This window comes from Folsomia candida, unplaced genomic scaffold (genome assembly GCF_002217175.1).
Source record: "Folsomia candida strain VU population unplaced genomic scaffold, ASM221717v1 Fcan01_Sc001, whole genome shotgun sequence".
Classification (NCBI taxonomy): Eukaryota; Metazoa; Arthropoda; class Collembola; order Entomobryomorpha; family Isotomidae; genus Folsomia; species Folsomia candida.
The window spans coordinates 22049307-22061557 of NW_019091193.1; the positions used below are offsets into that span (position 1 = coordinate 22049307).

At 38.2% G+C, this 12251-nt stretch overlaps 2 protein-coding genes across 4 annotated transcripts; one reads left to right on the forward strand and one right to left on the reverse strand.

The window, feature by feature from the left end:
- Positions 1-1473: 1473 nt before the first annotated feature.
- LOC110863661 lies at positions 1474-5323 on the forward strand. 2 transcript variants are annotated; one of them, XM_022113021.2, is made up of 13 exons: positions 1474-1632; positions 1773-1998; positions 2094-2233; positions 2298-2391; positions 2540-2740; positions 2894-3279; positions 3400-3619; positions 3710-3822; positions 3908-4049; positions 4116-4200; positions 4284-4365; positions 4438-4544; positions 4636-5323. In XM_022113021.2, exons 2-13 carry the CDS (start codon positions 1776-1778, stop codon positions 4754-4756), a joined length of 1914 nt encoding a protein of 637 aa, XP_021968713.1. In that variant the 5' UTR covers positions 1474-1632; positions 1773-1775; the 3' UTR covers positions 4757-5323. The 2 variants fall into 2 exon arrangements, with proteins under 2 accessions (XP_021968713.1, XP_035709654.1); XM_035853761.1 differs by lacking the exon at positions 1474-1632 and having other exon boundaries at positions 1745-1998.
- An 8-nt stretch (positions 5324-5331) lies between these two features.
- LOC110842278 (regulator of G-protein signaling 9-binding protein A-like) lies at positions 5332-11801 on the reverse strand. 2 transcript variants are annotated; one of them, XM_035853768.1, is made up of 9 exons: positions 10892-11801; positions 10595-10803; positions 10326-10492; positions 8062-8147; positions 7739-7949; positions 7419-7656; positions 7298-7348; positions 6934-6987; positions 5332-6833 (listed from the first exon to the last, which is right to left on the reverse strand). In XM_035853768.1, the coding sequence occupies exons 2-9, from the start codon at positions 10793-10795 to the stop codon at positions 6831-6833; spliced, it is 1011 nt and encodes a 336-aa protein (XP_035709661.1). In that variant the 5' UTR covers positions 10796-10803; positions 10892-11801; the 3' UTR covers positions 5332-6830. The 2 variants fall into 2 exon arrangements, with proteins under 2 accessions (XP_035709661.1, XP_035709658.1); XM_035853765.1 differs by having other exon boundaries at positions 7292-7348; positions 10892-11800.
- Positions 11802-12251: the final 450 nt, after the last annotated feature.

Here is a 12251-nt window from a genome sequence, read left to right on the forward strand (position 1 = left end):
ACACGCCTGTCCACATGCAATATTCTGTTATCAGTAGAAAACCACACTTACCCAGTAAGTCTTACTGGCTGAATAACAAACGCATTCTGAGCTCTAACCGGAACAGAAAAGTGTGTACACATGTACGTATAAACATTCATCCAACGGATCATCAAAGATGGCTTTCGCTGTAGTACTTGCTGCACTACTGAACATTTTTTAAAGGAAACAACTCTCTTGATTTACGATCTGCCCCTTTTCATCATTTTATTACTTCTGTCGCTGATTTTTACGGCCTCTCCGTGCGTTCTGCTGCGTTTGTTCCCAACAGATTTTATTCCTTGACTGGAATTTTGCAGTTACTCATCATTTGCAACCGTCGTCGACTCATTCAGATGTATGTAGGTATGTGGATCTTTATATTATGTATTGAGTGTATATCTACACAAGGATAATAATATATGGAAATAAGGGTTTGAACCAAGTTTGCAAAACGCAACCCGCAAACGAGCAAAAAACTCTGACGATACGGTTATTTTCCCTCCGTTTCAAAGTCAGTCGTTCACAAAAGTCACCATAAGATTAAAATGGCTAAAGTTTTATGGTTTTTCCTTTCCAAGTATACTGACAGGAGTCCTATGTGCGCTTTTAGCATCAATCTTTAGTTTCTTTGTCCACGTTGTTGGATGGATCTACTCCTTCCAAGAAGTGTTTTCATCACCGTTTGCCATTTTTCTTCTGGTTGAGCGTTCTGAGGGTTTCGCAAAAGTAAGTGGAGTCCCCTGCCCTTTTGCAAATAGGCGATGATGAAATCCGGAAATGTACTCAGAAAATGTACTCTGTATAGGAAAAGGCCCAGAGAGTTGCCAAAGCAGAAATGCCAGTCATACGCATACACTCGTCAACTTATGAACATTATTATTATGTAGAAACATTTTTCCAGGAATCCCTTACATAATTTCCCTTTGCAGCCGTTGCGTGTGTATAGCCGCCAAGTAACAACCAAGAAAAATACGAAACAAATCTGCAGTTGAGTTAGACGAATTCCGTCTCTTACTGCCTCAGCTTTCCACAAGTATTTAATTGCAAAATGAAAAATCTCAAGTCTGCCCCAATATTAACAAAAGTCAAGCTTGCATTGCCCTGCATTATGAATTGATAGCCATGCAGAGGATAACTAGATTAATTTTCATTCTAGAATAAAATCTAATAATTATAATACACAGAGGTTTAGTGGAATTTCAAAGGCAAGTTTTTCGCTTTACATATTTACCGAGCTTTCGAGTGTGAATTAGTTTTCAAAATTAAATTAAAATAAAATATAAATATAAATATAAACAATAATTATTGTATTTCTTATTTTATTTTACCATAAAATCAACACCATTTGACCCGTATTTCTAGGAGGATGGCATGGAGAAAGTTAGGGTGGTGTCGAGGCATAGAGTTTGTGGTGGTGGTGGTGGATTTTCAAAGGCAAGAGAGAGACAGACACGTCTCTAAACCCGGTGCCAACAAGTGCCAACAACAAACTGACACATTCACCATCTCAAATGCAAATACCTACTTATTGTTAAACCTCAGATTTACGCAGCTCACAGTTTTATTATACAACTGATAATTTTGGAAATTTTTGTTTGTTTTTCGTACGAGGTAAAGTAAATGTATCATCAACTTATTATTACATATGTTAACACTACACTACTCAGCTTGAATTTCACTTACCTACTTATTAGTAAAGCCATTTTGTAAATGTGTCTCGCAGAAAATTAATTACAATTGGTGGCTTTCAGAGAATGTCTGACAAATGGGAGACTGTGGGACCACTCAAGAAGCCAAAAAAGCCCAAGCCACCCACTCCGGTTGTAGGCCAGGATCAATATCCCATGACAAACGGGAGCAACATTGTGGGCTTAACGACGACTACCAAGGGGGGTAAAGGTCCAAAACCCAAAAAACATTCCGCTAAAACACCGGCATCCTTCCCACTTACCAATTATGATGAGGAGGAGACCATCGGTAAGTCTGAAATACTTGCTAGACTACTTTGTGGGTGAAGCATGGACGATATTTTAAAAGTCTATACATACGTAATATTACTGTAATATTTTCAGTTCCAGACACCACAAGTAGTGACAAAAAGGGCTCTCAGCAGGCCGCTAAAAAGCCACCAGCAACTCAAAAATCTAAAAAGTCAAGTACAGATGGGAAACCCAAAGAGAAACGTAGAGATTTGCAGGGCACCCTTGATCACGTAACAGAAAAATTTACTTATCATGGTTGCAATTATTTTACATTCATTGATTTTAAATTATTAGTTGCCAACATCGGACTTACTTTCTTTCTATCGGGAGCTGCAAAATGCCGGATCCGCGGCAGATGTTTACCTCTCGTGGATAAAATACTCTGCCGGTGTGAATTTATTAATCCTTTTGCAACATATTTATTACTTATGCTGTCAATTTTTCGGCATAACTTCTCAAAACATATATTATTATTATTATTAATACAACGAAATAATAATCATGGGTGGTTGGGTATTTTTTTCTGTGAATTTCAGATGCCCTGAACACAAAACTGAATCAGGCACTCCCTCCAGACGTGTCGCAGTGGCCTAACGATCTCAATTACCCACGACTTCCCGAGCCATTGCGAGAAGTGATAGGCACGATTATTTCAGAGACTGTTCAAAAGAGGGAGGATGTTTTGGACATTTCTTTCTCATCCTTGTTGGCAAGCATTCCTACCCTTGCACAACGAGGTTAGTTCTTGGTGACACAATAAATACGTGCTTTGTCGCTTGTATACATATACATTGTACTATGTATGTACACATACATGTATATGCATTTACATATGTAGAATAATCTACATTAGTACACACAAACTCAGTGATTAATTTCTTTCAACGCAGGCGACGCTGGTTGGGGTTACTTACTGTTTCTCCGGGAAATGTGCCGTGTTGACCCTTCTCTTCCTGTGCGTCGCGGAAAAAGTGTCGCCGAACTAATGGAAAGTTATGGGAATCGAAAAGACATAGGATTAAGCATTTTGTGGACTATTGCTCAAGCAGGAGTGGATTCCCCATATCTGCTAAAAATAGTGTCCAACTATCTCCTTCCGTACTATGGGTTTAAGCATTATAAGCAGTTTGTCTTGGCGGCTCTGTCTACTCTCAGCTCTTGCTCCACCATGGCTGTGGAGTACCTCATCGAGGGGGATGAATTTGAAGAATTTTTTGAGGCTGCCTTTGACCCCAAAAAGAAACGTGATCTGGAAAAGATATATCCACGTGTGAAGGTAGGTTTATTATTTATTTGTTCACTGTTTAGTTATTATTAACCAAGTCACCAGCATCCATGTAATTTTCGTCATTAATCATAACTGAATCATAACATCTTTCCCATTTTCTGTATATAGGAACTTGTTTTTAAGGGGTTGAAAGGGCAAGGATGTTCAATTTTCTTGAAATTTCTTGAAAAAGCGAGCGACAAAGATTTCATGCCTCTATCTGCTTATGGTACTGAAGTTTTCAAAATCCTACTTGGCTGCATCGAGAATGACCCGGCATGTATTGATACCTGGCGTGAAAATCTCGCAAAATACCCTAAAGAAAGTGCTGCATTTTTGTCGTATTTATGTAAGATAAACAATACTGATGATACAAAGAGACGAACACAATTAATTTCATATTATTATAAATTGTAAATATTTTATTTCAATATTTTAGCAAGGGTCCCAGAAACGATGAAATGTGGCAGTCGTTTGGAAACTAAACTAATCCAGTCCGATGAGTTTGCGGTTTCTGCAGTTAAGAATCCTGAGCTCCTACGTTGTGCAAAGGTAAAATAGATATATATGTATGCATATAGATATCATGAGTTATATGGTTAAATAAATATATTGCATGCATATTCTTATATTTTAGAAAGTACAAGCTGGCCTTGAGCGTGTGGCACTGTCCAAGAGAAAATTATTTTCCTGGAAATTGGCAATATTTGTTATTTTTATCTTAATTGGTGTTCTGTTCTGGCTGGACGTAACGGAAAATGGGAAGGGTTCCTTTGAAAGTAAGTTCCAAGTATTGGTCACATATACTCGTTATCAAATTCTATGTATCATTGTAAATTTTTTAGAAAGTAACACGGGAAATTTTTTGGATAAATATGGAGTACTACACGAAGCAGTGGTGGTGTGGAATTCTGTTACTGGAATGCTCAAGTTAGCTCATTTTGTGACTTTCTAAATACATACTGAAACTCACTACTTGACTTTTACTAACAAAAAATAATATTTCTTTTCAGATACATACAAGAATATATGACAGTGCTTTTTCGAAGCATCTACGAAGGATTACAACCAATGCTGCAAGGGTTAGCGGCGAAGGTCAGTTAAAAAATAACTAAATTAAAAAGTATGAGGATTATAGTAAGTGTGTTTCATTGCAAATTAACGTAGATACAAGAATACATTCCGCAGTTAAGTGAATACATTAAAATTATTGCAAACTTTGTGACGAGTGCGGCGACCAAATTCGTCGAGTTCTTACAAACCAACGTTTTTGTGTAAGTGTCCATAATGAGAAAATATATAAGACTGATTTAATAAGTGGTGGGTTTCTTTGACACCTTCTTATCTACATTCTATAAATTACAGTGGACCTCTCTCTCCAGAAAATCTTCGTAAGTTGACCAAAGACGCACTGTCTTTCATATGGACTAACATTGTTTATGGAATGGAAAAGTTGTACTCAATTGTTGAGAAATATGTGTCCTAAACTTGCCTTAAACTTGTCTTAAACTTTTGTGAAGTAGAAAGAATTAACCAACTATCGAGTATCATTGTTGTTAGTTTTAGCCAAGTTAAGACTGCTCCCCTTTTTGCGTAGGGTTACATAATGTTTATAGATTTTCCATATCAGATATAATATATCCCACAAAAATGTCCACACTCTAATAATTTTATGAAAAAAAGACATTTTTGAAGAAAAATATAACCCACACGTGGACACTAAAAGTGATGGTCAATCAATGATCACAGGTAAATATACAACATCAAGCTGTAGGATTTCCCAACATTATTTAAATTGCAACTAATTAACCAAACGAATATGATTAGAATAGTGACAATACATTAAATCAAGTAATTAAAGTTTAAACTATTTTCATAGAGAACGAAATTATATAGTGATTTTATTGTTAAATTAAATATGAAGCGATTTGCAGACATAAATTCTATATGGGCTTCTCTCGGATTTCAACAAACCTTCAAATGTAATTTCAAATATAGCAAAAAGACCTGATCAAAATTGCCAAAATTCTTGTTTAATAAAATATGAAACACACAATCAAAGTTATCTCATTTTGATTTATTATAACAACGTAACATAATATATTTCAACATACACGTTGAGCTAACATAGTTTACACAAATTGAATGCACACATCTTATTTACTTCCATGTCTCATGCACCCATTTGTCAGCCCTCTGTTTTCATCATTTCCCTTCATGTATCACATATTAAGTATTTAGTTAACTTCAACAACGACTAACCAATTAAATATTATTCAATTATTCTGCCAGGCATCAGCAATATGTAAGTATGTACCACCATCATCAGATATTTATGTCAATTTAGTATTTGAGTAGATTGAATTTGATGAGTTTTTAAAGTGAAGATTTAGTACGCTTAGATCAGACCAGAATACAACTGTGGCGTTTATAATAATAATGTAGTTTTAGCGCATTATCTAATATTTAAGTAGCTTCCGTAGATAAATCACAAATGTTGCAATCCAAAATCCAAATAGATATTTTAAATTGGCAACATTTTTTACAAGTTTTGGTTGATTAAGGTGAAATGTTTTTTATTATTAATTATTATTGTAACCTTATTATTAAAGAGAAAATCCTACAATAGTTCTATGCGCCTGATGACGTCTTTTCCTGTCTGATTTGACCATAAACTTGTCAATATTATTGTGAATATGACGATGATGATGATGCCGAAATTGAGGCCTATCTGCCTTGAAATGGTCCTTATTTTTTCCCATACGGCCATCTTCATGAGGAATAATACCATTGAAATTACTATTGTCACTACTTGCAAAAAGAGACCTAGACTCAACAGTACTATCAAGAGGAATAGAAGTAGAAGTAAGAACGTGATCATCACTATTTAGTTTGTATAAAGTAGTACGACTACTGTTGCTGAGGTCCAATTCACCCCCGTAGGAATCCCTTTCATTTCTCGCACTGGCATCGTCGTCGTCAGAGTCTTTGTCGTCGTTTTCTGGATTGGTGTGTATGGGACCAGTCTCTCCTCTAGGAAACAGTTTTTGAGCATTATTAAAGACGTTCATGGAATGTGGGTTATTATTACTCATTGTTCCATCATTTTCTTCTGTAGGCCGAATACTTGGCGACGAGATATTCTTAAAATTTGAGGTTTGCTTGGATTGATTAATATCGGTTGTGACAAAATTCGGCTTGGGTATTTTTCTGAGCTGCTCACTAAAACTGAGAAGAACTGAAGAATTGTGTTTCTTTGAATTGGTGGTGGTGGAGTTAATGTTGTGCTTGCCCTTGTTCTGCTGCTGCTTGTGATGGTGTTTCTTCATCCAAGGTCCGAAGGAGACTTTGAAATTAAGGTCGGCAGGGTGTGGGCGGTGGTAGTCGGAAGCAGGGTTGCTGCTGCCCCCGGGTGGGGGGTACACTGGGTAATAGGGTGCGGGAGGTGACGAGAATACGTTGTTGGAATTGTTTCTACCTGACGACAAGACTCTGTTGCTCGATCCTGATGGCTTGATGCGACTAGACTCTGAAATGGGTTTTCCTACGGGGGCCTCTAATCACTAGGAAAATTTAGAAAACATACAGGTCAGGTTTTTAAGAAAAAATGTGTCGGACTAACTTTCATTGTAATATATGACAAATTTGACACTAGAAACTTACCGAAAACAAGGCGATGAACACACCTAGAATCATGGCCAGGAAAAACATGGCCACCTATGATATAGAAAATAGAATAGATTATTAAAACTGAATGATTTAAAGCAAACGCAAAAAAGTAGCGGTAGTGCTGTCCAAAGAACGTTTGACATATAGATACTATTGAATTAGAATTTAAATGTTTTCAAAGAAGTTTAATTTTTATTTTGTAAGTTTGCTGAAATTCAATAATTGGCATTTGAGTACGCCCTCAGGGTCACGCTCTCTGGACTTTAACACGTTTTGCCTTTCAAGAGTGATCTTGCTTACGGGCGAACAGAACGCTCGCGCTTTACCGTTACTTAATATTAATAATCATTACCATCACCCCTAATATCCAACACACACATCTGCGTTGAGCATTTGTTATTCCCGTCCCCTTTAATTAGAAAGTCAAGCATTGATTAATAATGGTCACACTGCATACAAAATGGCAATGCAATAAATACTTGGGAAGCATCTGACTCCAAGGATTCCTTGTCGTCGGATGGGATGGAGCATGATGGTGAGCCCATGCCCCCACTCGCACCCATCCCATCCGTACCGTTGATGCTTATGAGAGTGTCGGTTCGCCTGGGTCCAGCCTTTGAGGAATCATTCATGTCGTCAAAATCGGGAACTGAGAGGGATCGCAGCTCCACCGTTGTCTTCAGCTCGGTCAGTTGAGCCCGCAACTCGAACAATTCTCTACGACAAGAACAAGAAACAATAAGAGGCTTGGAATGCATGAGGATGTGCTGTTCTTTAATGTTTGGCATATTTTCATTACTTGCACAACTGCGACGCCTCCACCCCTTCCAGCGAAATCCTATCCCTACATTTGACGTCCACATTCATCTCTGCTTTCTCTTGAGTATTGGTGGCTGACCGTGTGACCAGGTGATTAGGGCATTCTATTCCCGTGTGGATTACTACATTGTTCCCCCCATCTGCGAGTGAAAACTCTCGTAGGAGAGCTAGGCAACGTTGCATAGACATGTCTGCATATCAGAGAAGGAAGCATTACTAAAGGATGACGTGTTGCGGTGAAAGTACTTTGATGGCAATTAAGGATCCGTGTTGTTGGATCTTCTCATAGCATTTTGTTCTTACCTAAGGCGTCGAGACAACATAGGACCAAATACCAAAGGCGTTCCATCCCAACCACCAATTCCATCCTCTCCTTTTCAAATCCGCTCCTGTGGACACATGCATAAACGTCACTCAGAATTCGATATTTCGTGCCCCTCCCCTTCCATCAATGTTACTTCGGCTATCACTAGTTTTATAATTACCACGACTAAGATACATAACTACCGCTGACCTGACATAAATCACCTCTTGTTAGTGTTAAAAAATGTAATATGAAAAGAGTGAAAATGGGCTGCGTCCATTGTTTTTCCTTCCAAGCATGCACCCCGTGATTGCACCCTAGGCATATAATTATGTTTACATGATGCTGCTACACATCATACCATTACGTATCTAAAGAGTTCCGAAAACTTTCCACTGCAAACGAGTGTTAATTATAGGGAGACGAAAGGAAGGAAGAAAGGAAGGCAGGAAGGAATACATAAGTCGCACTAATTAGCAAATCCAATTAACTCACTTCGCCAACCACTATTTTCTCCTTCATCACTTCTTCCAGGGCTCCGCGCTATTCAGTTCGTGTCATGTTAACTATAATATTGTAGATCTTCTCCTTATTGTCATAGTATAAATGCCATTTATGTAGATATGCGGCTTACTTTGTGTAAGTATGAATGCCTTTCACTGCGTCTATACTGAGGTACTCCTACGTACATGTACATACTTATACTTATATATCTACATGTAACAAATGCAAACCAGTCAGCTTCCTCTTCCACTCAATTTCGCAATTTCGTGGCAATCTACAAAAATGACTGGTCTTCTAATGGCTAAACTTTGGCAAATTTTTGTGTAATAGGCGGATGAAGTTACGGAGTCTGCTTTAGTTCAGTTCACCATGCTAAAAATCTCTGAAATATTATCGCCCTTGTATTTACAAACTATGAGGAACTACATATGTGAATGTGCAGGTACATATCTGCCTCATACTCATTATCGTTGTTGTAATTCTACTTGACATTTTGCTCTTCATCAATCTTTCATTACTAACTTTGCCTTACACGATGTTCCATTCTCTTTCATCTTTTGAGAGCAAATCACTTTCTCCCGTCAAAAATCGTTCACATTCATAATCGTTCGCATTCTCTGTAATTAATTGAGTTGGATAATGGAAAGTGCTCGAGTTTGTTCAACTACTTATTACATACTCGAAAACTTTGGTTGCCAAAGTTCTGCTTGACTTTCACTCCAGTAGTGCAACGTAGATATTTAATAAATACTTATAGGAATATGAACTCTGCTTCCCTCTCATCGTCGTAAAGGGTGACCAATGAAGATTTTCAAATGCAGATATGTATGTGAAAATGAAAAATCTCCACCATTAAGAGTAACACAGCTTCCTGCCCAATGGCTACAAGAATCCGAAAACTAGAAGTCGCTACTCCAAATGGTTCATACATGAAAGCACAAAATGTGGAGCAAGTCGTAACACGGCGAGCCTCTATCGGGCTCGTTTTTTTGTTTTGTACATCAACATTGGGCAAAATGAATTTAAACTTTTGCTGAATTTTGTTGTTTTTAATATTTCTTCTGAAATATTGCGAAAGACCGTTCAATTGGGCGAATTTGATGCCCATTTGGAGCTTCATGTACTTTCCCCACAAAGCAGGTACTTTGATGGAAATTTTAATTTGATTTGAATGTTTACTGGTCTCGGATATTTTTCATGTTAGCACAGGCCTTTGCTTTTCATCACTTTAATGATCTGAGTTCAGTATACTTCCTGAAATATGATCCTTAATTTCAAGAATTCTTACCAAGCACTAATTCAAAAAATTTCGGAAAGGTCAACAAATTGATTTTTTAATTCCCAAATTTTCTTTACCCGATAAATTGATTTTGAAAGTTACGAGTACTTTTTGCGATTTAGGAAAAGCCTTTTTTCGTAATGTTGATAAAGTAATTTTACGAGTTGCTCCGAATTGAATTGCCTCATTTTTCAACCATTTGACGTAAATACTTCTGGTTTACGGATCCTTGTATTTGTAGACTATTATATTTGCCACGAAACAATGAGACTCTTACTGGTGAGAGCTTACGTTTACGTTCTTACATATACATCGCATTTGAAAGGCTTTGACATCTTTATTCTCACCCTCTATAAATATGTATGTAGTAGTAATATAGGAAAAATTAAAAGTCGAGGAAAATGTGCATGAAATTCGTGTAAGGTATCAAATTAGAGATTATTTTTGGGGACCGAATGCGGGGGAAAGTGTGCAACTTACTCCAGGAGGAATGGAAGTAATGTGGACTTGGCGGCGGCGGCGGCTTCCTGAGCAGTTCTTCGAGCTCGGCGTAGTTCATCTCGGAGGTGTGGACCGTCCCCACTCCCACCCAAAAGAGATGCCAACGCTACATGACCAGCCACAGCTCTGTTGAGCTCACGCACCAACTTAAAAAACGAATTAAAAATTATTTTGTGTCTCAAATAAATTTCCGAGGTGCGAAACGTTGGTAATTTAATATGCGAGGATGGATAGAAGACATAACATACCTTGACAGCCTCGTGGCGTACCGGTGAGTCAGCCAACTCGGTGGAGTCGAAGCGTCGGGGGATGGGATGGTGATGATGGTGGTGGTGGTGGCGATTCCACTGGGTGTTGGCGTCAGTGGGGTGATGGGCGCTGGTGGTGCTGGACACGCCCACTTCCCCTACTACGACACTAACAGCTCCAATGCTTTCTCGCCTCCACATGTACACACCTACGCACACGTCCACATAAGCAACAGCCAGAATGGACCCACATTCGTAATATGAAAACTATGAGGATAAGTACATTGGGTGACTCACGAGGGGAGAGAGTATCCCTTAAAAAGGGCCGTGGGAAAGAGCGGAAGTGGGCTTATTATTAAATGCTTGCATTTCTTCCAATTTTCTCCTCGTAGAGTTATGTTCGTGGTGAAGACTTTGGCGATTTCTACTTTTTTAGCAGTTGTCAACAATGCCAAAAATACTTGATGGTAACCCCATGATAAGGAAATCTCTAATCTCGTTTTGGGTGGAAGTGGTGAGGAAAATGACGACAAACTATTTCTGCCCCGTCGACAGATGACTTGCTCTGAATGGAACACGTGCGAGAGCCACACCTCCAGCAGACAAGGCATGACACTGCCCAAACACACGCAGATCTCTATTCTCACACTCTCAATATCAAAAATAAGCACAAACACAATATGAATTATGTTTATAAATAAGTCATTAATTCAACAATCATGCCAAATTATTTCACAGTATAAGTGGTCTTACAATAAATCACTGTACTAATCACGCTACAAATTTTCTGAAGTCTTACTCGACATGGTTGTTAAAATTTTGGATAGCGCAATAATTCTGTGAATTAGACCTACATCTTGAAAACAGTTAATCGTTCCACGCGGACATGTAAATGAAGTTGATGGGAAAGAATTTTGAGATTATTATATTATTCCTCATTGTTCCTTATGTCGTGTCACCATTTATATTCCGAAGGGAGTGAACTTTTACAAGTCCAATCTATTCATAGGGTGAAGTACTGTTAGTATGTATTACATGGCAAATTGACCAATGTGTTTGAGGGAGCTAAATATTACTACTACTTTTTGACGTACGTTTGCCCCACAACTTTCTCTCGATACAAATAACGAGCAGAAATAAAGGACTCCACTACATACACTGTTCAACAAGTCTTTGGTTCGTTGGCTGGCCATGTCCACTCTGATAAGCTGAGGAATCTCCCAAGTCGGGAAATTCTTCAAATCCAACTTCCTAGAGTTCGAGGGAATTACAGAGAGTTCGTCTCTGAATATGTATATCCGTTGCCCAGTACGTTACCATAATATTTATCATGATCATAAACATTATCCGGTTTGGTGTTAGTTTTTGTAGGACTGCGAAATGGTTGAGCGTTTATTAAAGAGCATATTTATAGCGTGAAGAGTGAAAGGACAAAGAGAGCACACATGCACATTTGTAGGCAAAAGTCCTACATATTTATGTACGCGGATTCGACGGAATGAATGGACATATCCACACGGATGTCGAGTGGGGGTGGGTGCGCATGGACGAGAATTTTGATCGATATTTGTCCTTCGTACATACCAACTGAACCAACCAACATTTTTGCGAGACGATGATGATACCCAGACCAAAAACACCGAAAACAATTCACCAT

Coding starts and splice junctions, on each gene's coding strand:
- LOC110842278 (XM_035853765.1), bottom strand. CDS start 10,795: ATGTGGAGGCGAGAAAGCATTGGAGCTGTTAGTGTCGTAGTAGGGGAA. Junction 7,657..7,738: donor GAGGCGTCGCAGTTGTGCAA/GTAATGAAAATA, acceptor TTCTTGTCGTAG/AGAATTGTTCGAGTTGCGGG. Junction 7,349..7,418: donor TGGAGTCAGATGCTTCCCAA/GTATTTATTGCA, acceptor TTCTAATTAAAG/GGGACGGGAATAACAAATGC.
- LOC110863661 (XM_022113021.2), top strand. CDS start 1,776: ATGTCTGACAAATGGGAGACTGTGGGACCACTCAAGAAGCCAAAAAAG. Junction 3,620..3,709: donor TGCATTTTTGTCGTATTTAT/GTAAGATAAACA, acceptor TCAATATTTTAG/CAAGGGTCCCAGAAACGATG. Junction 4,366..4,437: donor TGCAAGGGTTAGCGGCGAAG/GTCAGTTAAAAA, acceptor AAATTAACGTAG/ATACAAGAATACATTCCGCA.